At 45.1% G+C, this 26590-nt stretch overlaps 3 protein-coding genes across 4 annotated transcripts; all 3 read right to left on the bottom strand.

Annotated features, from left to right (window-relative positions):
- Positions 1 to 81: 81 nt before the first annotated feature.
- On the bottom strand, positions 82 to 4955 carry fhl5 (four and a half LIM domains 5). Its single transcript, XM_076017719.1, has 5 exons — positions 3178 to 4955; positions 2817 to 2991; positions 2087 to 2256; positions 1801 to 1987; positions 82 to 1702 (listed from the first exon to the last, which is right to left on the bottom strand). Exons 1-5 carry the CDS (start codon positions 3337 to 3339, stop codon positions 1551 to 1553), a joined length of 846 nt encoding a protein of 281 aa, XP_075873834.1. The 5' UTR covers positions 3340 to 4955; the 3' UTR covers positions 82 to 1550.
- Positions 4956 to 7953: 2998 nt separating this feature from the next.
- fut9a (fucosyltransferase 9a) lies at positions 7954 to 18349 on the bottom strand. 2 transcript variants are annotated; one of them, XM_076017714.1, is made up of 3 exons: positions 17697 to 18349; positions 15146 to 15415; positions 7954 to 12061 (listed from the first exon to the last, which is right to left on the bottom strand). In XM_076017714.1, exon 3 carries the CDS (start codon positions 12051 to 12053, stop codon positions 10971 to 10973), a length of 1083 nt encoding a protein of 360 aa, XP_075873829.1. In that variant the 5' UTR covers positions 12054 to 12061; positions 15146 to 15415; positions 17697 to 18349; the 3' UTR covers positions 7954 to 10970. The 2 variants fall into 2 exon arrangements, with proteins under 2 accessions (XP_075873829.1, XP_075873830.1); XM_076017715.1 differs by lacking the exon at positions 17697 to 18349 and having other exon boundaries at positions 15146 to 15487.
- Positions 18350 to 21828: 3479 nt separating this feature from the next.
- On the bottom strand, positions 21829 to 26013 carry manea (mannosidase, endo-alpha). The gene is made up of 5 exons (XM_076017712.1): positions 25687 to 26013; positions 24716 to 25328; positions 24169 to 24278; positions 23671 to 23747; positions 21829 to 22907 (listed from the first exon to the last, which is right to left on the bottom strand). Exons 2-5 carry the CDS (start codon positions 25221 to 25223, stop codon positions 22274 to 22276), a joined length of 1329 nt encoding a protein of 442 aa, XP_075873827.1. The 5' UTR covers positions 25224 to 25328; positions 25687 to 26013; the 3' UTR covers positions 21829 to 22273.
- Positions 26014 to 26590: the final 577 nt, after the last annotated feature.

Below are 26590 nucleotides of genomic sequence, written 5' to 3'. Positions count from 1 at the left end.
CGTCTCGGGATTGGCATCGCCTGAGCAGATTACTTCATATTGCTGTGAGCGGCGGGGACTGCAGCAGAAAATGACACAATGGACGTGTTAAAAGTCTTTATTTTGTGCACGGAAGCCTCGATTGTCAATTTCTTTCTCTGTAAATCAATACATTAGAAGAAGAAAAAAAATATTTTTTTTGAGAAAATGCTACTTGCCATCATTATTATGTAATAACACATCTGCCCCTAAAATATCAGTAAACAGGTGAAAAAAATGCCTTGCTCAAACACATTCATTGTCGTCTAAGTGCTTAAAATGAAAACGCTATGCTCAGGACCTACCTTATGTTCCTCACTGAGCTGAGATAGTTGATGGATTTTTTTTTAAGACAGGGTTTTACTGACTGTCGGTCTAGTGAAATGTGAACTTAAAACTTGCCCTAAAATGTTCATTTATTATTTATTTGCCTCCAGGCAAGAAAAAAACTCTTGTGAAGTTTAGTTCAGCTCAGTCTACAAAACATTTCTTCGGTCTGACACTAAAACTTAAAAAACATCTTCTTGGGACTGAATTCCCCCCAAAAATAAAATGCTGAAAAAAAAAAATCATGAAAAATGAAAAGAAAGAACAATAAAATGTCTCTGTATAGCTTTCAGCATATACAAATCTCTGGAGGAAGCAAGATCTCAACCTTATTCGGAAAGGTATTATTTACACCCAATCCATCCAAAACTTTCACACACAATGACTATAAGCTGCGAACTGCCACTGTGAAGATTTCGTCAAGAGGATGTAGAACTTCGCAGGAACTGATTTAAAAACACGCACCACCAGCAGGAGGCGGCACGGACAACCAGGCGAGAGCGGAGGCCACAAAATTACACGCAGATGCATGATATGTTGCATTGGCAACCAGTCAGGTGGTCACCTTTGTTCCTCTGATAGGCTGTATGTCAACCCAACTGCTGCACATCAGCACACTTTTTTTTTTCTCCAAATCTTTACAAGACACAAAACCAACATTAAGTGCATTCAGTATCCCCAAGTTCAAATAAGAAAGAGGTTGATTCAGCAGTGGTGAGAGCAGAAGGAGTGTGATGGTGTGATTTACAATGGAAGAAGTCTATTTCACTTGTAGCTTGTAGAAGGAGTATTACTCCTGCTCTGGCAGACCTGGGGCATTAGCCTTTACACAGACAGAGTATTACTCTTTCAAACAGCTCGTCAGAAACTGTCATCTTGATATAATTTACTGTATATGGCCAATCAATGCTTATAGTTCCTGTTGTGCCAGCAGAGGACTTTGTGCGGTCTGACCGTTCAAAGAACCTGTGGGGTTTCTACGACTGAGCTGTTTTCTGAGTCTAAAACAGAAGCTACTTCAACACACTGAGCAAGAAAAAAACAGCCCCTCGAAATACAAGCTAAATATAAAATCAGCAACTTCTGCTGGAGCGTGGGGCAATGTGGCAGAGCTAGTGATCATTTGTAACTTGTAACATGGACAGCCAGTTAAGAAGCCACCCGGAATCACCCCGGCGGCTATCGCACTGCGAGGCGCTGAGAGGTCACTTCTCCCGGCCGCAGTCGGTGCACAAGATGTCGTCGCGCTGCGTCAGGAAGCCGCGGCCCACCAGGGACACGGAGCACTGCATGCAGGTGAAGCACTCGCTGTGCCACTGGCGCTCCTCGAAGGAGATGTACTTGGCTCCCGCCAGACCTGGAGAAGAGCGCCGTGTTTAGTGCTTAGCGGGTCAATCGGTTCACTCACCTCGCTTGTGTGACACCGCTGGAATTACGAGCCGGCCGCTGACTCACTGGTGATGGGCTTGGTGCAGCCCACGCACTTCTTTGCGTACAGGTTGCTAAAGCACTCCAGGCAGTAGGGGTAGTTCTCCCTGGAGGTGAAGCGCTGGCCCGAAAGCTGCTTCCTGCAGCCAATGCACAGGAAACACTCGCGGTGCCACGGCTTGTCCTGGTAGGTCACTCCGCCCGTCGTGATGGCCTTCGAGTGACAGTGACGGCGACAGAGAGAGGGTCAGCCAGTGACATTGGAACTGTGATGCACTGTGGAACTCTGCAGCCACACCTGCTGCATCCGTACCTTCTTACAAGCGCAGCACTGGTAGGCAAACTGCTTCTCGAAGCAGGCCACGCAGAAGTAGCCACTGTCTTTTGGGATGAAGGACTTGGTTCCTATTGGCTGCTGGCAGCGGTGGCACAGGAAGCAGGTCTCATGCCAGCTGTTCCCCTTGTATTCCATTTTGCGGGAACCTGGCACAGGGGATAAGAGCAGCTTAGTCAGCATATGGTACTTCTATGGCGGCAGCACGCTGCAGCCCAAAAATAGTCCTGCTTTATCTGTTTGGAAGCAGCGATGCAATCTTCTGAATCTTGGAGGGAATTTTGAGGAATGGATGAAATTAGACTTGGCCGACGGCTGCCAAACACAGCCAGTGGTCACTCTTTTGCTAGAGAGTCTTGATTCGAGAATGTTTTATTTTAGGTTTAACTACTTACTTATTCTCCTCACAAGGTTAAGCGCAGTGGAATTGAATGCAGGCTCATTTAGAGCTGCTGATGAATTTTGTTGCCTCTCTTGTGTTAAGTTAAGCTAGCTGTAGCAGACAGCAGCTTTGCTTCCTTCGACATTCTATTTCATTTCTATTTAAAAGATGAATGAATAAAAATTCATATACGCTGAAAGGATCCAGTGCGATGCTTTCACTTAGAAAAAAGGATAAAAAAAAGTTGAATCCATTTTTAAATGGTTTTCATGTGTTATCACCCGTCCCCCTTTTGTTGTCAACCACTCTGTCATGTGCTCAGCTGACCTGGCATGACGGTTTTCTTGCATGTGGTGCACTTGGAGGAGTAGTCGTTGGCGTAGCACTCGGTGCAGAGCAGCAAGTCATCCTTGGCAGCGAAGGCCTTTTCCACCAGAGAGCGGCTGCACTTTGCACACTTGAAACACTGCTCGTGCCAGTGGCGATCCTTGTGGGACAAATCCTGTAAATATTTAACACATTATTTCTTCCTCTAGTGGTGGTTGAGTGAAATATTCATTGGTGGATGCACACGGACGGAAACATACAGTCGGACTTTAAACAAACGCAGACGTGCGTCGTTTTGTTGTTTTCACGCGTCAGTAACCTGAGAGGCGCCACTTGTGTGGTGGCGATGCCGCGTCCTTACCTTGCTGTCGCAGCCGATCGGTGAATTGCAGCCCTGACAGCAGTTGGCGAACAGATTCTCGTAGCACTTGGTGCAGTACTGTGTGTCTTCTTTCATTATGTACTTCTTTCCCAGCAGGGACTCTTTGCAGTAATGGCAGTCAAAATGCTGGCTGGTGGACATTGTCGCCTGCTTTTCTCAGCTGGAGATCACAGGAAGGAGGAAGAACAAACAATAAAGGAGGAGAGAGGAGCAGAGGATTAAAGGAACGCGGTAGTCCGGACGAAGTCAAGTCATTTTCTTTCTTATTCCTTTGAAATAGTCTGAAAAGAAAAAAAAATGCAACATGTTGAAATAGTGTGTACCTCAGTCGACTGGAAGTGAGGACGAGGTTGAAGCTGTGGCCGATGCAGGCAGCAAGTGGTCCAGATTCAGAGATGGGGCAGGGATGACTAAGGGGGCGAGGCAGGATTAGGGGGTATGCACCGGGTTGGGGGTGTGGGGTCTTCTATAAATACTGGCCCTCTTATTAGCGGTAATCTCTTGGGGAGGATGCACACTCTCCATGACATCGCTGTGCACCTTATAAGGGGATGTGATGCCGTGCACTGATATTCCCCCCCATAAAAAGAGATCTGTTGACTAGCTGAACACCACTCAAACCCATATGACCATTATCTGGGTAGCATGTACCTCTTACTTCGTAAAAGTTAGTGGTTTAAATCTAAATGTTGTCCGTGCTCACTAAAAATTGCATTTGGCCACAATGTGCTGCAAATGCGTTCGCCCATTCGGGTGCTCTGGCATGCCTGGACGCAACCGTGGCTTTTGTCAGCGCCTGCCTCATATACGAGCGGCTGCAGATGGCTTTTGAGAGGCAGGAGCCAGCAGCTCGGCCCTTGCCAGGTAGTGAACTCTAAAGCCAGGGCCTCGCAGGGACTATCGAGAGTGCCTTGGCAGCGCTATAGTGGACGAAGGGGGAAGCTTTGGGCCTGCATGTCAAATCAGTCAGCGGCGAAATAACAGGGGAGGAGCTGAACTGACAGCTTTATGGTGGCCATCTTGCTGAGAGCGACATGTTAGTAACCTCATTAAGAAGGCATTCTGGGAGGGGATGGGGGGAGTGGTGGCGTATTGCTCGGGGAGAAAAGGTAACTGGCGGTGCAAGCTGTGTGTTCTTGCAGGATGACCCAGTTTTTGTAGAAACAATAGCAGCGACACTAGGACTAGAGGTGTGTTCCTTCTCCCTTCACACAGAGAGGAACATGGAAAAGCCATTCAAAGTGGTTGTGAAAAATTGTGGGAGCATCGCTGAGCGCCATACTGGCGGCCTAGCAGGGGTGATGGGCATGTTTGCTCGCGTTAGCATCAGCTAGCCACCCAACATGCTTGAAGCAATGGTGTTGCATTTTAATCATTTGCACAGTGTGTTTGGTTCATAAGACATACATCAATTTATTCATTGTCTTCGCTTCTTTAAGTAACAGAGCTCACAAACATACTCCCCTTTATTGCACTGCTTGTGAGTTCTCAGTAAATTGCTGTGTCCAGATCTGTTTGGGTTTGTTTTCAGGTTCATACCCAAGGCAAACGCATTCCCGCCACGACTCAATCCACCTCTTCGGCTCCATTAAATTGCGCCTTTGAATGACAGTTGACTAATTACACTCGTATCGGTGGGCATGTGCTCATATCAATTTTCCACAAGGATCACGGGGCGGACATCTTCATAAAAATAGCCAGAGGAGACCACAAGCGGGGCTCACAGGCCTAATCCCTCGTACACACACACACACACACACACACGCACACGCACACGCACATTCACATATACACACCCGGGAAGGTCAGCGACAGCGAGGAAGGTGGGTGGAATGCAACTCTGTTTACCACCAACCCTCCCTTTTCTCTTTGCCATCGCTCCTTGTGCAGAAACCATCTGAAATTGCATTCCTGTGAATAAATAAAAATTGCAAAGCGTCACTTTGACAGCGTTTGAGCTTGGAACACAAATCCCCGGGCGAGTGCAGGTGCCATGAGCGCACTAGCAAGGAATAATGTAAGTCTCTGCCCTGTGAGCTGCGTGTATCGTGGGAGACTTTCGGCGCGAAAATAACCGCATCGTGTCGAGTGTTCAGGTGAAGGAAATATGGATTGGAAGACATGCCATCCTCCAGCTTCTATTTTCTCCCTAAGTAGGTGGATTCGCTGGATTACGTCGAGGCCTCCGCTGCTTTTGGATTAAATTACCCCTGCGTTGTATCCATGCTCCCCTGCTGGTGTCTGGATAAGCGGGCGCCAACCCACCAACTAAACCCACGTAGACCTCAAATAAACCCCCTGGAACCTGCAGCCAGTGTGACCAGCAAACTCTTTGCTTTTAATATTCGCCACATCGGTGTCTTGCTGCACCGTACGGATGTCAGACATCATGTGACATCAAGCCAGCGCGAGGAGGTGACCTATATTCGACGGTGAACAACAAAGGAGACAAAGCGGCGAGCAAAAAAAAACGGTCGTCTCTTTGAATGCAGCCGGAAGAAGCTGGAGAAGACTGTCATCAGAGCAGCAATTCAGCGAAGACTGTAGCTGTTAATTTCTACCTGCTCTCTACGAATTTTTAACTTGAATCTATCAGCTCAGCTCAGCGCTTGATTGATAACAGGTACCTGCCTCTCGGATTATTAACTTCCCTCCCTGACAGAGACATTCCTGCAGAGCAAAAAGCTTCCTGATCTTCGTATTCCTTTGTTGCCCGCCTAATCCTCCTTAGTCAACTGGTGAGCAGCTGCCAACAGATTTCGTGTATGTGGCCTGTCTAGCTCCAATAGAAAGGCTTTTTATTTGACCTGGACACGGATCTCCCCTTACAGCATAAGGTGTTGGTGGATGTTTTCCCCTCCCCGCTAAATCAAAAGAACCCGGGGAAGAAGCCCGGCTTTTTGTTTTTGGTGGCTCCTCTGAGGTGGCAACTTGTGCTAGATGTCGAGACAGATCCACCCAATACTGTTGCGTCTCTCTGATGCACAAAAGGCCACCTGCACCGCAGATGACAGCCGGTTGGCATGGTGATGACAACATAAGTGGCGTCCATTAGGACAAGATGAGGGGCGGTCCTAGCGGTTAATAAGAGGTCTCGGACAAACCCGGACCCCTCTGAGATGAGCCTCTGCGCTCTCTCTTTCAACGCCGGTGCTTCTGACTGAACAGGATAGCCACACTGGGGGTTGCAGGGAAGGGCGACGATTAAAATCTCCTTCTGTTAGAATCCCTCGCCTCCGCAAGGCTCCCACTAGCTTTTGCAGCGTCGGGTTCGATGGTGAAAAACAGTTCAATACATGGTGTGTCACCTAAAATAGGAATTGGAATGGTGTTTAATTATTCACCGCCTGTGAAGTAGAGATAAGGTTTGAAACTGCAGCTACCGGAGAAAAAATCTCAGCAGTCACCTGCTCCGATCACTTGGATCCCAGAAGGTAGACTTCTATTTGCCGCGCTGCTCTTTTGTGATAAATGTCTTTTTAAAGGTGCTGCGTTGTGGCACCTATTACTGCTGTGAAAACGGAATGTCAAAAATACCCAACAGACTTTGCGCATTAGCTGCTAACTTATTAACTTTGACTGCAGTTTCTGATGGCATTTTCACTAAGAACTGAGCTCCAGTGACAGTTTGCAATAAAAAAAGTGTTGGCCCTACTGAAACCGTATTTATGGGATAAAAGGCTAAGCTGAACTGGTCTGTGCTTGCACTCCAGGGAATACCCTAAAAATCCAGAAGGTTAATATATTTGTGTTTTGGATGATATCGACCAAAGCAATGAGTTCCAGTGCTTCTCATTCGACCCTCTATTTGTAACACTGTCTCGAGTCCTGAGTCGTATGAAGCCGTCTCCCTATCTGAACTTTTGCACTAAGCCCTCGCTGACATCACTGAGATATTAGCACCGACGGCTCTGGCAAGGCACATTTTCTTCACACAAGCTGCGCCGCATGGTTTTGTGGGGCTGACAGAGAGCATATTACAGTGCCGGATACGGCCGCAAATACCAGAGTGCTCGCGAGGATATGGCGTAACTAACAACAGCCAGGGGACACGGCCTCACAACAGTCTCCCCGTGCTCATCAATCACTTATCAAGGCTTTTGGGGGGCTATTTTTACCACTGCATTTCATAGCGTCGGGATGGCAGTAGGGGAAATATTTATGGATGTCATATTAGACAAAGATGGAGGGACGCTGCATTGAAATGGCAGACTGGATTTCTTTGATTGACAAGGGTCTGTGCAATATAATGTTATAACTTGAAAGGGTGAGTAACCCTATCAGAGACACATTATTGCACACATAATATATCTAAAAAATACAACAACATGTAATATACTATAGTATAGACATAATATAATGATAACTAGACGTATGCTCGGTCCCAAAAACATTGACAACAACTCCAAAAGATACAGCTCCAGCATCACAGTGTTATGCACACGGATGCTGTTAAGGCATCAAGCCACTTGTGTTGAGGTTAGGGTTAGTGGAAAATGTTCAAGCAATACTTACATCACTCTGGGACTTTATCCATCATTCCGTTCTTGTTTGGCACCTGTTGAAATGAGTTTGTGATAGTTTAGCTCTGTTTGAACAGCCAGAATGTACCTGCCAAACAAACAAACTAATCTTCTAAACTGAACCCCTGGTTCTAGCCCGATTTTGATTTTACAAACGTCTGATAATAACCATCAAAGAACTCTGCTTTGTGCAGAAAAAAAACATCAACAAAAAACAACCACAGAAGGTAGATTATCATTTATATTATATCAATGTATAGCTTTATTTTCTTTGACACTACCAGACATCTACAGTTAGAACACAACGTTTTGGCAAGATACAATGATTTGGCAAAATAATTGTTTTGATTGACCCCACGGCACACTTCAGTAATCAGTCAGAGAATGAAAGCTTCCCACCAACCTCGACACAAGCATATCACACCGACTCTGCTTGAAGCACACTTTTGGCACTCCAGTGAAATCAGTGCCAGGTCAGACAATATCCGGAGAATTCCGGATTTCACTCTCTCCGGTGCTGTGACACACTCAGACTCAGACAGGGGGGACCGGAGGAGAAATGAAGGTGCAGCTCCACCTGCGAGTGTTTTTTCCCCCCCTTTTTTTCGTGCAAAATTAATTGGACAACGGAAGTAAGGAGGTAAAACGGACAGACAACACAAACAAATATTTTGTTTCTTTTAAAGTCACCAACCACATTGACAAGAAACCTATGTTGTTTTTTTTCATACATGGGTTTTGACTGTACAGTGTGAAATGGATGGCAGTTTTAGAGTTAACCTGCGGGAGAGCTGAAGGTCTTGGGTGACAATTTTTTTTTTTAACTGAACTCACAACAGCTCCATGTAGGACAGGCACCAGCACAGTGAGTCACACAACTCCACAAAGTGCTAAATCGCTGCTGCATTTTGGCACGACTTTATCTTTTTCTTTTTCAATTAGGTCATGCCAACAGGAACACAACGAATGAATAAGAAAACAAACAGAAAAAACAAAACAAAAAACACAGGTGTAAAATTGTGTCCACTGATTAAATTGTCCTTTTGCACAACGCCACACTAAAGCCACTGCCTCCTAAAGCACCGACGCTACTTTACAAAGGTGCGGCAAGATCACATTCACCTCAAAACAGCACCGGCGTGTCGTCAGAAGATTTCCGCATCAGAAATATATACAGCACGTAGTTTCACTTCGTTTGGTGCATCCACAGCACAGAAATGTGTTAACGGACTGGTTGGATCAATGGCGATTCTGTTCTCCACAAGGACTATGTACAAGATTAACAGCGCCGATTTGGAACCCTGTTCAGTAAGAAAAATAATTGAGTTCATCCCAATTTACATGAGTGGTCCCTTTGACAGTGAAGCAATATCAAAATGAAACCTGAACCTGAAACATGTTTGAGTGCTTTGACTGAGAGGACGCTGGTTCATTTTGCATAAACTGTTGACAGGTTTTCCACATATTACACTGTGTAAAACAAACAAATAAAAGGGGGAGGGGGGGAAAGACATAGCATCATGTCATTAGCTGCTGAGTGCTGCAGAGGAGTGCAGGTTTCCGTGGATTACTGCTTCTGACTGCATTTTACATGGAAGAGGATATGTACAGATGGAGAGCTGTCCTTTATTTTTTACCGTGATCTTGAGTGGTGCAGGCCGGCTGTGCGAGCCCTGCAAAATGTAAACAGGTGAACAAGAAAGAAATTCATAGAAAAAAAAACAAACAAACTGCTTTTTCACACGCAGCCCAGAGTAACTTATCAAACAAAGCAAAGATTTGGTTTTAAGGACAGACTGACTGACTGCCTAAAAAACCCTGAACCAGTAACCAGCGATCAGACCTACCACCTTCAAACAACAATAGTTTGTGCCTCCTGTACCTCTTGGCTGCTTGTCTTACTGACTAGAAGGTGGGTGTAACAGAAAATCAGATCTTGACAGTGACCTTTGCGATGTCACAAAAGGCTCAGATACGTCTATCAGGTTGGAGACGACACCCTCCGCCAGATGCTGGTCTCAGTTTTGGCAGCACAGCATTCTTGCTGGAGACCATAAACAGATGAATAAATATCGCGTTTTTTTCTTATTTTTTTTGGCCCAGGCTGGAAAAAAGAAAAATTCGAAAAGTAGTGTTCGGGCAACTTCAAGATCACTTTGCAGGATGACGGCAGCAGCGCTCGCTCTGAGACGAGATTCAGTAACGTGATACCTTTGTGCTCGTTCCTGTCACCGTATGCAGGTAATTGTGTCTCTTTGCAGATTAAATAGGATCGGAAATGCTGTGCGCTGCGAGTGCCGAGGCTTCCTTCGTATTGCAGTACAATGGCTTCCGCCGCGCTTCTCCAACCCGAGCTGCGACACCTCACTCACACGTGACGACGAGTGATTCACAACATGATTAAAATAGCGAGCTCTCCCGCGCAGTGCGCAGTCACATCTGCTGTCGGAGGAACGCCGCGGCTGCGATCGCCACAGGCCGACTACAGGCTCACGTCCGTCTGCCATCCCTGTAACGGTTGGATTAGCGGCGCAGAGCGCAGACGGACAGAGGCATGGGGCGAAATGACGGCTACATAATTCCAAAAATTACACACGTCACATGACACAAATAAGCTACGTTCACAGTTCAGTATACACTGCATAGGTGACGGCATCACGACCACAGATGAGATTGGACTGTGTTTTGTTATGGTGTAATGCCTCACTTGAATAAATATCACTTAAATATTTTCACTTTTAAAGTCAGTCCCCCCCACCCCCCTCTGCACCTCTGCTCTGACATCTGCCTCTTCACAACAAGGTGACATTTAAAGAAAAAGGAACCTTTTGACATGACTTAACAGCTGTTTTACAGCAACCTTCAGACAATCAAGCACTTGTGCCAGTGATGAAACAAATATGTAAAACAAACAAGAAAAGAAAGTAGCAGCAAATGTTGAGGACATAAAAAACAATGTGAAGTTGAAATAAAATGTATGAAATGCAGTGCATTTTTAACTTGTAAAAAAAGAAAGAAAAAAAGCAAGAAACACAAAAGTCAAAGTAAGGCTTAGCATAGTAGATTTGCAAGGGTGAAAAAAAATGAAATCTGGATGTCTCACTGTGCCATTAAAGCAAATGGAAAAAAAAAAAACATTTCTGGAGCTCGTGACCCAAAAGTAATGAACTATCCTGTGAAACAAAGGACAGGAAACTCAGAAGCAAAACCTTCGAGAAAATTACAAGCAGTGCAAAGCCCTTCAAAACACTACCCACCCCAGAACCACTTGTCAAGGTTATTGAATGCCTTGTACTCCTTGTGCCGCCGGAGGTAATCACAAGCTAGGCATGTGTGCTCTGCCCAGAAATAGGCCTTCTTCACTTTAAAGTGCCGCCGCCACTCAAAGTACCTGAGGTACATTTCCTCGTTCTTGTCCAGGAGTAGCAGGTAATCGGCAAGCTCCTTGGGCGAAGTGAAGTCGTCCACATGGATGAAGGCGTCACCCTGGATGAAGTTCTCATAGTTCTGCCGGGATGGGCCGAGAACCACCGGCACGGTGCCCACAGACAGCGGGTTGTACAGTTTCTCGGTTATGTAATCCTTGTGGATGGAGTTCTCAAAGGCCAGGTAGAACTTACAGCTGGCCATGGTGGGGAAGTAGTCTTGGTCTGGGATGTATTCCCCGAAGGCCTGTCCGTAGGCGTGGACCTCGATGTGCTTGTACAACTCATTGTAGTACTTCACCCGCACATGGTCCTGGTTCCAGTTGCTCACGATCCAGCAGATCAGCTTGTTCTTGCTGGGTGGAACAAAGTCCTCCTCTCCCTCCGCTGCTACGATGGAACCATAAGGCACTTCGATGTCAGCATCCTGACGGTAGTTCAGAGTCAGATTGAAGAGGTTCTCGACCCCGGGAAGCTGGGACGAGTGCGACGGCGACTCCAAGTTCATCCACACCCACTTCTGAAAGGACGGCCGCTGCGTCGGCGGCAGATTGGACAGGTCGGTGCAGATGTCCCGGTGGTGAATGACGACCCCATCAGACTTGTTGTACAGGTTCTTGTCAGCGGTGATGTAGCAGCCCTCGATGTTGAAGCGTGAACTGCACACATTCATGTCATAGGTCTGTCCAAAAGGCCAGAGCCAAATGAGCACAGTGGTGACGTTTTTGTCGCTCTTGGTGGAAAAGAGGCTCTTGACCCGGTCGGTGGGAACTGTTGTCTCCACATGACCTGATAACCAGCTGGTCGTTGGTTTAAAATACATCAAAAACAAAGTGACAAAGCATCCCAGTATGATAGTGCCGAGCAGAAGGGGTCGTAGGATTCTGTGAAAAGCTGAAGATGGCATACTCCGTCCTGAGGGGGACACACAGATGGAAAGAAGGATTACAGTCACAATGAAAGACTTGGATTAAACCCCTCATCATCATCATCATCATCATCATCACAGTGTCCACTTAACACCATTTAAGTGTTAACTAATAAAGATGTGCTGATCCGATACTGGGTATCGGTATCCGTCCAATACTGGACAAAATTACAATATCGGATAAATTAACGACTTTCTGATCCGATCTTGCAGCCGTTCGACACCTCTGGCCTCACTGCACGACATGCCGAAAAGAGAGCCGAACGCTGCTGCTGCACGTGTCACGTGAGCAGCAGCCAGAGTATATAGTCAGCAGAGCGGTGGTAATGTCGGCGGCGCGTGGACTTGCTTCAAGCTTCACGAAGTGAAAAGCGCATTTTGTGCAAAAAATGTCTCAAGGGGTGGCAGCTAGGGTTGTCAACCAGCCCCCCCGACCCCCAATTTGTTTTCTCAAAATATGCAAAATAACAGTCGATCAGTAGTTAATAATAATAGCTTTATTATGAACAAATATTTGTCATTACATCTACTTGTATTCTGTCCTCGCTTGAGTTGAGGTCAAACTAGACGGACAGTTAACATGTGAGACGATCCAATGAAATTGAAGCTTGGAAGTTTAAAGTTTTTTTTTTGTTTTTTTTGTTTTACTGATTTCCTTGCATTTCAATATTGCCTAACGTCCTTTACTCCTCCGTGACTAATTGGAAGTGGTTGGCGGCAGACAGCACAATTAGCCTTGTGCAAGTCGTCCCTGAGGCTCTCTAGCCATACATATTCTTTTTCCCACTCAGCTCTGTACTTCATTTTTCTTTTTTCTTTTTTCTTTGAAGGAAGAGGGAGGTTGGTGTTGACCTCTTCTCTTTCACTTTCTCCTTCTGACTCTGAGGGGGTAGCTTTTGTTTGTTAGCAGCAGCAGCATAGTTTTCTGTATAGTTGAGGACTGGAGGAGGGGGGGGGGGTGAATGGTTGGTTGCTAAGACACGATACGAAACGATCATTGGCTCTGCTGCCTGCAGGGCTTATGAAGCGTACAGGATTGACTAGAGAGCTGAACCCAGCGCTTTCCAGACACCAAGTTACAGTGTCTTGCTGAGAATCACCAGAACAAGTGGTCATTCTTCCACAACCCCAAAATGCGGAACAAAGTGCGTCCCGTATCTGTTCATTACGGGACAGGTCTTTTAGTTGCCACAAATGCGGAACAATGCCGTATTTTACGGGACGGTTGGCAACCCTACCACAGAGGTGGTTGGAGTCACGGCAAGAATCTGGTGGAGTTTGCAGAAAACATTCTGATTATTATTCTGATTATATATATATATATATATATATATATATATATATATATATATATATATAATTAAAAAACAAAAAACAAAAACAAACAATGCCTCCTACGCTTTACCGTACGAGGCGGTGTAAACGCGCACTCGATTTTAAAGTGTAGGTACTATAGCGTGACTGAGCCTTTTCGAAACGCAGCTGGCGTGACCGCAGTTGATAAATTACATACCCGGTATTTCATCTCTTGTCCTCGCCTCGCTTCTCAATAGTTTCTTGTTTTGGCTCACTTTCCCGCTTGGGGCTCGTCGTTTGTGTATAGTCTGCATATTGTTTTCCATGATGCTTCCTCTGGAGTTGCCAACCGTCCCTTGAAATACAGAATTGTCCCGAATGCGACGATGGAACGGTGCGTCTCGTTTTCAATCAAAACGGGAAGGGGCTTGTTTCGTTTCCCCTAGTTGCCTTGAACGTAAGTCACGTTCGTTTCCATAGAGTTTGCGTTCAAAACCATAATCGACGTAGCTGCAGGCAATAATATTGCGCAAGCCAGTCACAACAACTGCTTACTGGCTGCGTATAGCTTGCGTAGAGTAGGCTATGAATCGGGATTGCTTGTTCTTTCCAGCAGCAAACGAAAGTGACCGAGGCTCCTCCCAAGTCCCGAGCAGTCCTGTTCAGAGTTTGACTGCAATCTTTTGAATGACAAACAGCTGCGCGGTGCTACAAGGTGTGAGAAGAAATACACCTGGGAAAGGAAGTTAACACAGTGGAAAAAGAGCTGTGTTAACCTAGATCTACTGTTCCACACAGAAGAAAAATAAAACTGTGTTGAACAGATGACTGTTCATGGGAGATGGATGTGGCAATGAGAAGGAGGAATGTTTTACAGTTAAATTTGAATTATTTGCACCCCTGGAATTTTAGGGTTTTTCTTTTATGAAAAAACAGGACACATAAAGGTGTGGTGGCATGAGCAGCACCACTATCCTGAGGTTATTATTTAAAAAAAAAGAAAAAAAAAATTGTATTCACTTTATTTAATTCCTTTGTAAAAGTCATCCCTCCTGCACTTTATTGATTGTTGTGTAAATTTATGTTCAATTAAAAGATTTTAATACAATTAAAAATGTCATTCATCTTATTTCTAATATCTATTGGTAACAATGCAGTTCAAACTTTGTGAACCACATCATTTTTTGAAACTCTTTTTGAAACTCTATTTTAAGTTTTGATTTACCACTACTGGCGAGCCACTGGCCTGTGATGGCCTCCTTTATTTTTCTGAATAAAAGTTGGCAACACTAGCTTCCGCAAATGCTTTATCAAGTTCATGGTGTTGAAGTTTCCAGCGCTGCTGCCACCCCTTGAGACACGTTTGTCGCACAAATTGTATTCTACTGTTTTGCTTTTGGCTTTGTTAAGCTTGAAGTAAGTCCACACCGCCGACATTACCACCGCTCTGCTGACTCGTATGCTCTGTACTCTGGCTGCTGCTCAGGTGACACGTATTCATGATGCTTTTAATATGGTTATCTTAAACAAATGTATGCAAATAAGATATTTCCAGAGAAGTTTAGGAGTAAAGATGGTACCAGCCTATATTCAAGGTAAAGTATTGGTATCGGAAATCAAAGAGGTATCAGTCCATCCATGATAATTAACCTTAAAAAATCTCTGTACCCAAACACTATTTGAGTCTTCATCACACCAACAAGCACTGCTTTGAGAATGAAAAAAAGAAAAAAAAAAAAAAAAAAAAAAAAACAGTTGAAAATCAAAACACAAACCTGGTGGATTTGACCGAATGCTGTAATCCAAGCGAGAGGCTGCGGGAATCGCGGGCAGGCAGTCGTTCCTACATCGGGGATGACGACGGAATCAATCCTCTTCGAAATTCAGCGCTCGTAGGCCAAGCAGCGGCAGGGGAGGGGAGGGGGGGTTGGAGAAATAATGCAGGTCAAAGCGAAGAGATGCCTCACCGCTGAATAACAACTATCTCTAATGATCTAATGAGGTATGTTTGAGCTCCCATGTGCATGTCCTCTTAATGATGCCTCCTGTGCGTGAGAAGACATAGAAGGGAAAAAAAAAAAACAATGTCACTGTGGGAGGAAAGACAATAAGACTCATCTCATATGTATGAGATGGAGATGGTGCTTACATATATATTTGTGTGTGTGTGTGTGTGTGTGTGTGTGTGTTGAGTTTTATCAGAGTCAGAGCTTTATCTTCACAGTTATCTCTTAAAATTAGCCGCAACATGAACTGAATACGACCAAGTTTGTGCAGAACTGCCAGTTAATGGCGAGTGCTCATCTTACATTTGCTGCTGAAGCACAGAGCCGAGACTCCAGCGGTTGTTGTTTGTGTTTGTTTTTTTAAACTCTGACAGAATGCTGCCATCTTTAGGCTGCAGAGTGTAGACAAGCTCCCCCTCACTCTCCTGGCTTGTGCATGTTATATTGAGGACCAAAGCATAATGACATGCAAGACAAGGAGAATGGTGTTAGCCCCATTAGCTCAGATGGAAAACAGGGGCGACTGTCAATGTTTGCACCCCCCCCCCCCCGCCCCTTCGCAGTTTTCATGCATTCAATTCTGACATAAGGGGAATTACATCACTACTTGCGGCAGCGCCCTCCCATCATTTTTCCCATCTGTGACTTCCTGAAGGTGCACACTGGCTCTAAACAAGGTTGAATGAGTTTGACACCTTTTAGCAGGTTTGTTGTGATAGCGATGTGATACATTGCTGCGTTAATGACCATCGGTTGTACACTACTTTTGGCGATACATTATGGGATTCATGGAGTGGACTACATAGCGTATGCACTCAGAATTCGGACAACACTACATAATGGCGTAGCTTCTATGTAGTGCACTATGTCATGAGTAGAGAGCGATTTGGGACACAGGCTGTTGGAGGCGCCTTGCTGATTTTGCATGTGAGTCATTTGCATGTCGGTAAGGTGGAAGCAAATTTGCTCCGGTGGACATTTTTTGCCCCTATTGTTATTTTGTGCAACCTGACGTGGCGCAAACATGCATTTGAACCAAGTACTCGTTTCTCACTGAGCTCCAAGATAGATCTACACAGGAAGGCAATAGAGTGGATGAAGACGGCTGCCTCTCATGTGGCCAACTTAAGGTGTCTCCATGGCGATGGAGCTGAGGTCAAGTCTTTAACATGCGAGGGGTAATAAGGGCTCTCACACCTGGGACTCCATTCCATTTTGTTTTTTGGCGGAGGTGACACCTGAGCGTGACATCTCAAATATTCATTCTTGCCTTTTTCATTCTGGTCAAATGCATTATGATGTATTTGGGGCAGCGGGGGAGAGCGGTGGAGCTCTTAAAGAGACGAAATGGCTGGAGAGAGGGTGGAAAAGCTGCATTTCGCTGGCTCGCATCATTCCGAGAGGAGAGATGCATCAAGTCCCTATCTGGTTCCAGGTAGTCAAAGATCGAGAGAGAGAGAGAGAGAGAGAGAGAGAGAGAGAGAGAGAGACTTGTGTCCTGCAAAAATAACTTTGGCCACGTTATTACATTTTGATTTATGTGCGCTGTGTCAGAGGGGGGAGAGGGGCAGCAGCGACTGGGATGGGGAATTAAAAAGGGGGATGGGTGGGTTTGGGGAAGGCGGCGGAGGGGGACATTGCCAGTGTCAGGTGAGAATCAATCTGCAGCTCGCCGCTCGCGAGCACTGAAGGTCATTTTAAAACGTGACGCCGTGGAGACGAGCCACTCTTTAAAATGGTTGTCTTTTGGCGTAACGCTGCGTCGAACTTTCACGGAAATATTGGCCTCATCTTCCGCTGGAAACACACACACACACACACACACACACACACACACACACACACACACACACACACACACACACACAAATGGACAAAAGCACAAGCGCGACAATTTTGTGCACCAGTTTTTGTTTTTTGTTTTTTTTTTTTTGGGGGGGGGGGGCGTGCGGGGGGTCACGGTATAAATAACAGTCTGGCGAGGAGGAGGGATGATAGAATTGTGCAGCGCACGCCGCTCACGGTGATGCATCAGGAGCTGCTACGTTGAATCGCTGCACAAAAAAGCGCACTATAGGTGTTGAGCGATTGAAAAACAGAAAGGAAAATGTAATGGAATATGTCCTGTGCAGATGATTTGCAATTAGCCGGGCGGACAATTTGCCGTCAAAGGTACAGGGAGGCAGGCGGGCAGCGCTGCTCAGCCATGGGATGCAGAGGAGGAGGGGAGCGAGGGGGGGTGGGGGGGGGGGATGGATGGATGGATGGATGGATGGAATTTAAAAAATAAAAATAAAAATAGCCATGCATTCCCACTCACCATCTCGACAGGCGTGAATCAAAACAGACCTCTTCTTGCCGCTTCCAACACATGGCCGTCGCCTTTCCGCAGAGACACCTCGCTGCAGCGGCGTGCAGGAGATGCGGACAAGCTCGGGGTGAAACGCAAATTGCGCCCGTTTGCCGTTGCTGTGCTGGCATGAACCGCTCCGGTTGAGCCCATCGTCTCGATCCCCGGGCAAATAAAACAAAAATAAATAAAAATGGGGGTGGATGGGGAAAGAAGAAGCGACAAGCACCTTGCGATGAGGCAAATGTGCGCCGAATCTCGCGCCTCCCTGCTTCTCTTTTTTTTGCACACCGACGCACCGAGCGACGATGGATGAGAGCGGGCGTTGATGCAAAGAGGGGAGAAAAAAAGGAGAGAGAGAGAGAGAGAGAGAGAGAGAGAGAGAGAGAGAGAGAGAGAGAGAATTGGCGGCGATCCAGTCACAGCGCGCACACCGACCGGATTCACGGCTCGGTGTGCGTGGACGCCATGTATGCTCAGGGATGTGTTGCGATGTGGAATAATTCCCTCCTGGCTGCCCGGGCGCTACCTTGCCTCCGTTTACCGTCTACTGCAGCTGCGGGCTGTGGCAGAGCTCCAGTGTGTGCGCGCCTGTGTGTGTGTGTGTGTGTGTGTGTGTGTGTGTGTGTGTGTGTGTGTGTGTGTGTGTGTGTATAGAGAGAGAGAGAGAGGGAGAGCGCGCGCGCGTGCATGCGCGCGAGGATGCTGCCTTTTCACGAGTACATAAAGGCTACACATCATCTGTCCCCTCTCGTCTGTTTGGTGACGTTTTTTCAATCAATCAATCAATCAATCAATCAATCATTAAATGAACATGCTGGTGGTTCCAGGGTCGACTTTGGGTTTTTAAAGTCCTGGAAGGAGAATATATGGTGGCACTGAACGGCAAAAAACAACAACAACAACAACAACAACAACAACAACAACAACCCAAAAGCACATAAAAAAAACACAAAGGCAACAAAAGAAAGTACAAACACAATTAAACCTGCAAGCAGGGTTCTCGGGACCGAGCCCACCCCATGTACTTGCGGCTGACAGCACTTTCAGAAAAGATGTATAAACCAGTATATAAATTTGCCAGTTCACTGCAGGACGACATTGAAAGACAAAAAAAGATTTTCCCAATTTGCCTCTCATGCATGTTGTTGGGCACGCAGGAGGAAGCCCGAGAACCCACGCAGACACAGGAAGAACATGTAGCTCCACACAGAAAGGCTCCAGTCCCGGGAATCGAACCTGCGGCCTTATTACTGTGAGGCGACACCCAACCGTGTCAAAATCGCAAGACACAATACAATGTAGGGGTCCAGGTTGGAGGTTCAAATCCTTAACTCCGAGTTCAGCTGAACCCACCCAAGTATCGGCTCTTAAACCAGGATCCTCGACAGCAGAACGCAACATGTCCACCACCATCAAACCAGCATATATTTATTCAGATGGAGGGCAACACTCGGCGACAATGTAGATTAGTGACGCAAGCATTTCAGCGAGGAGACGGAAAGAAACTTTGGGTTTCTCCTGTGATCAGACGGGAAATCTGTCAAAGCATACCTGACATGTTTCGGCGGTATGTCGGTCTTCTTGATGACAGATTATGTGTCTGATAACAGGATAAATAAAGACACCATCGGTATATATAGACACAATGAGGTTTTTGTTTTGTTGAATAAAATCTGCAGTCGACCAGGGTTAACACGCTCAGAGTTGTCACAAAACCCTCTTTCTGGAATACGCTTTGGGAAAAGTAGCCATTTCGACTTGGTGAAATTGCGCCAAAGCTACAGCAGAAGGAGACAAATGGGGATTATGGCAGGGATTGGCTTTTATTGGCAGAGAATTGCACCATTTAAAAATCTATTTATTTATTATTGCATTTGACTTGTTTTCGCTAAATTAGTCAAATTAAATAAAAAAATTTGGTCAAAAGTGTTAAAACTGAAAGCATCACAAAGGTCATCTCGTCTTCAATGTCCTGAGATAAAAATACATTTGAATGAATTAAGCCATATTCTAAAGTATTTGGTACTCAATTCTTTACCTAATTGTGTCGTCCATTATTTATTTACACATTTACTTAAGAAGAAATCAGATAATACGCACGTTTAATTGTCTTGAGCAAGCTGCATGTCTCGAAAGAGACCAGAAAGTCCCGGAAGAGGATCCTCACATTGCTCCCCATGGTGGCCCCTGATGGCTCAGCACGGCATACAGTAGTTGCTCTGGTGATAGCGTCCTCTATGGATCTCTTTGCTCCGTAAGCAAACATAAAAGAGACAGATGTGCTCCAGACTCAAGATCAGCGGCAGGATGCGGGAAGGTGTATGGGTTATTGTCCCAGTTAAAGCAGCTCTAGCTACCTTTCGGTGGTAATGGTGAAGTGATTGATCCTATTAATCGGTTATGCACCGCTTTACTGAGTTTGGAATCATAATTTCATGGTCGAAAAGTTACTTTAAAGAACACAAAGATGCAGAGGTTCCGTTAATAACAGAGGAGGAAACCACGCGAGAATGGAACCAACTAGCCTCTACTGCACCGAGTGAGAAAAGGATCTCACACACACCTGCGATGCGTTCAGCGGTGTCAGAGAAACGGTGCCTGACCTCTTTTATAATAAACTTACTTCTATATAATCAAGTCGGTGTCAACGAGGACACTGTTATCATCTACATGTCACTGCTGCTGCCTGACAATCCACCACAATATCTTTACTGAAAAGCGATAATCACTGACGTCTGTTATGCTTTTTCTCAAGTTAAGAAACAAGTGAATTTCAATTCAATCGGGGTAACCCCTGATTGGACCAGTTGCTCGGAACGTAAGTTTCATATAAACTGGTTGGAATCAAAGTAAAGGTGATAATTTGCCTCCATAAGGACCAATAGTGTCTATAATGGTTTTGAAACCTGAATGTACATTAATGCTACGTTATTGGGAAAATAATTTTGGCTTTCCAAAAGGGGGCTCCTTGAGTAAAAATCAAAGAAATTGGAGGAGAAATAGATTTAAAAAAATGTCGGTGAAAATGTCTGATTTAAAGGTGTTTGACAGTCACAGTAAATGTTCGGAATTTTGGAAAGGGGAAGTTGAAAGATATGAAAGAAAGGCTTTGCAAAGTTCAATAAGGGAAAACGTTAAGGCTGAAGAAAGTAAAGAAGATGAATCAATACTGTGATACCAGGATGTGGCTGGTGTCCGTGTGGTGTCTCGCCTGCAGCGTTACCATCATGTGATCAGTGGGCTCATAGACACTAATGTTGTGCTAAAAGAGAGGATGATCAGCACGCTGAGCACATTACTCATCTGCAGGGTGCAAACAGTTGCGTCACTTGTGTGCAGTGTTGTCTGACCCTTGCTTCAAACAAACCTAAAAACTCCCATTTTGTAGCTTTAGCAGAAACTGTGGGTTGCATACGATTTCTTGTATTTCGCCTCAATCCAATAAAGATTATATTATTAAAAAAAAACATGAAAGGCTTTAACTCACATATCAAGAAATCCTTGGGTAAAATCCATCACACCTCTCTCCATCTGCCATGGCTCTAAATATGAACTGCAAATCTTTACGTAATGGTAAAGAATGCATACACAACTGAAAAAAAACATTTTAAAATTCAAAAGTGAAAAGAAATAAACAAATCAAACCCCGCTACTCTCCTCTTTCGTGAACATAGACATACTGAAAAATTCAAAAGTAACCCGACCATGTCCTCCTCCTTGCACTCTCTGAGTGTTCTGCTGTCCTGTCGCATCCCACTGATTCATCCATTTATTGGGGCTGAGCCTGGCTGTCTTCTGACTGCGTCTCTCCTCTGTCTCAGCTAAAACTGCAGGGTCAAGGTGCCAACAAGGGGGAGGTTGGAACACACACACACACACACACACACACACACACACACACACACACACACACACACACACACACACACACACACACACACACACACCTCTGCTGTGGAGGTCCTAAGCAAAGAAGATTTTTTTTTTTTTTTTTTTTTAATAAAAAGAGGTAAAAAAGAAAAAAAAAGAAGAGGAGATTTTTGCAGTTTGTGGGGGGAGGCGGAAGGCTGGCATGCCTTTCAAAACACACAAGTTCAACATTGTGCTCCAGCCTGTCGTGCCTCAGAGCAGGGCTGGACGCAGCGCGACAGCTTTCCAACAAGCAGACGGCTCTGTTTATTTGTGTCATTTGCACGATTCACTCAAGTTCATTGGAGGGTTTTAACATTGTCGCAACGGGTTTATACACTGGCAAAACATGCCCGACCTGTTTTGAATTAAAAAACAAAAAGGACAACGCTGTGTAAACATGATGCGAACACTGTAAATTAATAATGGAAATTTTCACATTTCACGCACATACACACATCAATGGACCAATTATGGAGGGGATGCATTTGCTATTGGCGTTACAATAAATAGGAAAGCTGTTGTGCACATTTTATGTGCACGTTTGATTCAGTAGTGCAGCTTAACTTCATTAGACTCTCATCTAACTGTTTAATAAAAGTGTGAATAAACGTCAGCCATGTGCCCGAGTCTGCTCACTCCTGCCACCGGCGTCGCTCGCCGCCAAAAATGGCAACCCATTTGCTTGTAATCTCCAGGTAGATTGCAGGTTTATTGGGCAGATAGTCCAGATACACAGTCTGGCCCGATTTTGGAATTGCCATTTCAATCTGGGTCCCCTCGTGCCATTCATTGAAGGAGGTTATGGAGATAAAATCGGGCTTGGCCCGCAATGCGGCACTCAGCGAGGTCTCATAGTACTTGCCGTTGATGCGGTTTCGGGTGTTTTGGAAGTTCCAGGGTCGCACGCTCGTGTCAACGTAGCCGGGCCCCACGCTGGGGATGAAAATCAGATTATTGTCCTCACAGAAGGCTTTGAGGGACTCCCAGTTCCGCTGGGTGGACCCGTAGGAGAACCCATTGGTGGCAAAGTAGGTGTAGATGCCGTCGAAGCCCGCCGTCAGGATATCCCTCTTGTGCTTCTCCTCCACCAGCAGGGCGATGAAGATGGCATCGTATGGAGTATGTCTGATGCTGCTGCTCTCCGTGTGCTTTAGGAGCTTGGTCCACTGCTCCGAGTTCAGCAGGTAGGAGTCGTACACGTAGAAGAGCGGAAGGAGCTTGCCGGTGCTTGTCCGGTACTTGAAGAAGGCCGGGTGCTCACTGTATCTGAAAGACAGGGAGTTAATCAACGGAGCAGAGGTGTCATTCACAATTCTTCAGAAATTGGGGTGCTATCACGGCGCTAAGGTGTGAACAGCACGTATTTTCCAGACTATAAGCCGCTACTTTTTTCCCACGCTTTGAACCATGCAGCTTATGCTTTTCTGTGGATTTTACTTCACCTGCCAGGGGGCACTTTAGCAGGAAGTGCAAAAAAACGAGACAAGTGGCGACACGGAGAGCAACACTGACATAGACACAGAAAAGGTATGCGACGAAGCTCTTCTGAGGCTGTTCAACTCCGACACTAAAGAAGGAAGTGACTTCAGCGGTGTCAGTGTGCAGGAGGAAGATGAACAGTGACAGGTGGTTTCTGGGTTCAGCGTTCATGAAGCGACTTTTATGGTTCCGGTGCGCATGAAGAAAAAGTGACAGCGGTTCGACCTGTGTTCAGTGGGTTCAGTGCGCAACTTTTCTGTTTTGGTTGATCTGCACTGTTACTGCTGTGTTACCGGCACCGCTCGGAAACTAATCAGTTCAGTTATGTTAATAAACAAGTAAGAAATCTTTCTGTGTACCGGTAAATCTATCTTTCTAATCTTTATCCATCTATCTATCCAATATATATCTCATTTCACAACCTAGATATCGGCGGCTTATAGCCCGGTGCGGCTTATATATGTACATTTACAATTTTTTTTTTTTTAAAACTTAGTGGGTGAGGCTTATATTGAGGTGCGCTCTATAGTCCGGAAAATATGGTACTCACTTCTCCACAATGTATTTGACGTTGGCGAACATGCTGACTTCGTCTCTTCCTTTGTATGGTTCAATGTGAATCGTGACCTGTGAACAGAGGTTGCACATTTGCATGAAAACGTAGCTTTGTGATGTGATGAAAAAAAATCTTTTTATTCACATTTTCTGACAATATGTGTCTCGTGCCTGCTTGTAAAGTCCCAAGAAATGAGAAAGTCTCTCTTTTTCTGCACTCCACTACGGATAAAATGTGTGCTAAAAACATGCAGGGCTGGAATTCTACCATGTGTGATCTCACAAAGGCCGTCAATACCCAATACACTAATAGCGATAGATGGAAACAGAAAAGATCTGAAAATGAGTATAATGAGGGACCTTGAAACATTTAAAAAGGCTAATTGTTCCCACATAAACTTGCTATTTTCTACACTTTCACTATTCTGTGCAATTTTCTTTCATATCGAGGGGAAATGCAACACAAAAGGCTGCTGAAATCACTCACACAAACCTTAATATGGTATTTATGTGCAACTTGAAGGATCAAAGGCATAAACTCGTCCATTGATTCACCGTTATCATCCCCCATTTCAGGAGGATACCAGGAAACAGCGATGACACCTGAGAAAACATGACATCACACTAGACTGAATGAAAGACGCAGTCAACTGTCCAAAGACAAGCCACATTTTTATCAAAGTTAAATTAAAAAGGACTGAAAATTCTATGACATTGGCAAAAGCAGGCGAAATGCATAAAGCAGTTTTTGGTCTTAATATCAAATGCCAATGAGATAAGAAATGACAACCAATGTGACCACATACAACACCTGCTGCCTCATAGGAAACTACATTTGCATGGCTTGGACATGCAAAACATATCATGGTTCAAATTTGGATTTTTACTTGTCACAAGAGCTGAAGCGATCTCAATCTCAAGTCACAGCTTTGCATGCGTCGAATGAACCTTTGGTCAAGACACTGTAGTCCACTTGTTTTTTGTTTTTTTTTAATCCATGACTATTTCCTGAACAGGGTTTATCATTCCATAGTCCTTACCAATGGCTGCTGTACGTAGCTGCTGCATGTGGGCCTCAATCACCTCAGGATCCCTGGAGCTGTAGGGCCCTAGAGAGGGGTAGAAGTTTGCGCCAATGTTGTCAGGTGGGCTGTGTCTCCCTTGGGGGTACCTCTCGGCCACTTTGGCATCCCAGTGGGGAAGTTGCAGGTGGTTCCAGTGGATGTATTTGCCGTCAAGTTTTGGATTCCCATACCAAGCATAATAGAAGGCATGGACGTAGTAATTGGGTGGAGGGTACATTCTAAGCGCCGCCTCCAGGTGTGCATCGTTGTTTGATTTGGCAGAGTTGCTCATTTTGATTTGTTCACGTTTCTTAATGCTGTCTTTTTCCATCTTGTTCTTCCCGCCCAGGAACACAGCTGCGCCGAAGTGGTCGTTTTGCAAGGAGTCCTCTGGTGGAAGGCCCTTTAGGACAAGGGTTACCACAAGTACTAGCAACACAAGGGCAATCAACGTGACACAGTGCTTCCGTCTGAACCTTGCCATTCTTCAGTACGGGCACTCCTCTACCCACAGGTCATTGCTGCCAGCACAGAGTACTACTGTTAGACAGAATGCCATCAGAGCTCGCCAGAAAAAGGGTTGTTCAGGCTGGAAAATTAGAGAAAATAAGATAAACAAAGCTCAGAACACAACTCGCAATTAGACCATGTCATCAATTATTTCAAACTTGATGTCAATGAAGTAGTGGCGGTTGCGTTTCTCAACGTGTAGGGTTTTAGCAGACACTAACAATAATAATAATAATAATAATAATAATAATAATAATAATAATAATAATAATAATAAACCAAGAATTTGATTTGGGATCATGTAGCCATAGCTCGTGACAGTCAAGCTTCAAGCTACTTCCTGTTAGCTAGTAAACATGCAAGTTAGCTTACATGCGCGTATTTTCGCGTAAACATGTTAATTTGCAGGCTATAAAGATATTTTGCGAACACGTTACCTTCTGTGGTGAACTTTGCACTTGTAAACAACGGCGACACATCAGAGTCACACCGTCTCCTATGTACCCGGAAATACAAACGCTAAACGTTCGCCTGCAAACTTACTGTTTCAAATGTTTGAATTCGCGGATTCGCTCGAACCACGAATTTCTATTGATTAGATTAGCTGCATGGAATGGGATCTTATAATAGATCCATGGATGGGACAGACTAGTGACTGTCAGCTTTAATAGCAACTTGCGTTTCTGGTTTAGCGGCAGGAAACCTCACTGATCTATAAACCGTCTGCACCGGTGACACGACTCTGTTCGGGATCCTGTGAGCCATCCACAGTGTTTAGGAAGCTGCTCTTGTGTTGCTGCGGCTGTGAGGGCTGTGAGAGCTGTTCCAGCGGAAAGGTGAATCCAAGCGATCACGGTGCACTCTACAGGTCGGAGGAGTGAATTACACAAATACACCGCATTGCCGTCTTTACAAGGTTAAGGCTAAGGGTCAGTACACACAATACGTTGTTGGATCAAAAAATTAACATAGTGTTTTTCTGCAGCTGTTCTCTCAATGATACACAATTCACTATAAGAAGTCATATTTAACATTTGACTTATACTGCTGATTAGCCAGAATAATGGCAAAAGATCATTTACATTATTTTAAAATGTCTTTTTAATTTTATTTTTTAGAAGGGAATCTATTTTTAAACTGTTTTAAAACATGACAGTGACAGTCGGAATATGGGCATTGTTTGTTCAGACTAGCAGTCAGGTATATTACACATTCTCTTCAGCCTTTGAGTTTGTATTCTTCACTAAACGACGGACATGAAAGTTGATGCAAACGTGGGGGAGAATAGCTTTAATGATTCCTAATTCATGATCATACAGCGCCATACATGAATGTGAAAGA

The sequence above is a fragment of the Nelusetta ayraudi genome, unplaced genomic scaffold (assembly GCF_046127955.1).
Source record: "Nelusetta ayraudi isolate G7.1 ecotype Tasmania unplaced genomic scaffold, CSIRO-AGI_Nayr_v1 ptg000007l, whole genome shotgun sequence".
In the NCBI taxonomy this organism is placed as follows: domain Eukaryota; kingdom Metazoa; phylum Chordata; class Actinopteri; order Tetraodontiformes; family Monacanthidae; genus Nelusetta; species Nelusetta ayraudi.
This window is presented reverse-complemented; position numbering and strand designations above follow the sequence as displayed.

Bases quoted from the DNA above. Each gene is read 5' to 3' on its own strand.
- fhl5 (XM_076017719.1), bottom strand. From the start codon at position 3,339: ATGTCCACCAGCCAGCATTTTGACTGCCATTACTGCAAAGAGTCCCTG. The intron at 2,992-3,177 runs GTAAGGACGCGG...AAATATTTACAG, and splicing joins CGATCGGCTGCGACAGCAAG to GATTTGTCCCACAAGGATCG. The intron at 1,988-2,086 runs GTACGGATGCAG...TGTCACTCGAAG, and splicing joins AGTGCTGCGCTTGTAAGAAG to GCCATCACGACGGGCGGAGT.
- manea (XM_076017712.1), bottom strand. From the start codon at position 25,223: ATGGCAAGGTTCAGACGGAAGCACTGTGTCACGTTGATTGCCCTTGTG. The intron at 23,748-24,168 runs GTTTGTGTGAGT...CTCTGTTCACAG, and splicing joins CACATAAATACCATATTAAG to GTCACGATTCACATTGAACC. The intron at 22,908-23,670 runs GTGAGTACCATA...CCTGTCTTTCAG, and splicing joins GTCAAATACATTGTGGAGAA to ATACAGTGAGCACCCGGCCT.
- fut9a (XM_076017714.1), bottom strand. From the start codon at position 12,053: ATGCCATCTTCAGCTTTTCACAGAATCCTACGACCCCTTCTGCTCGGC.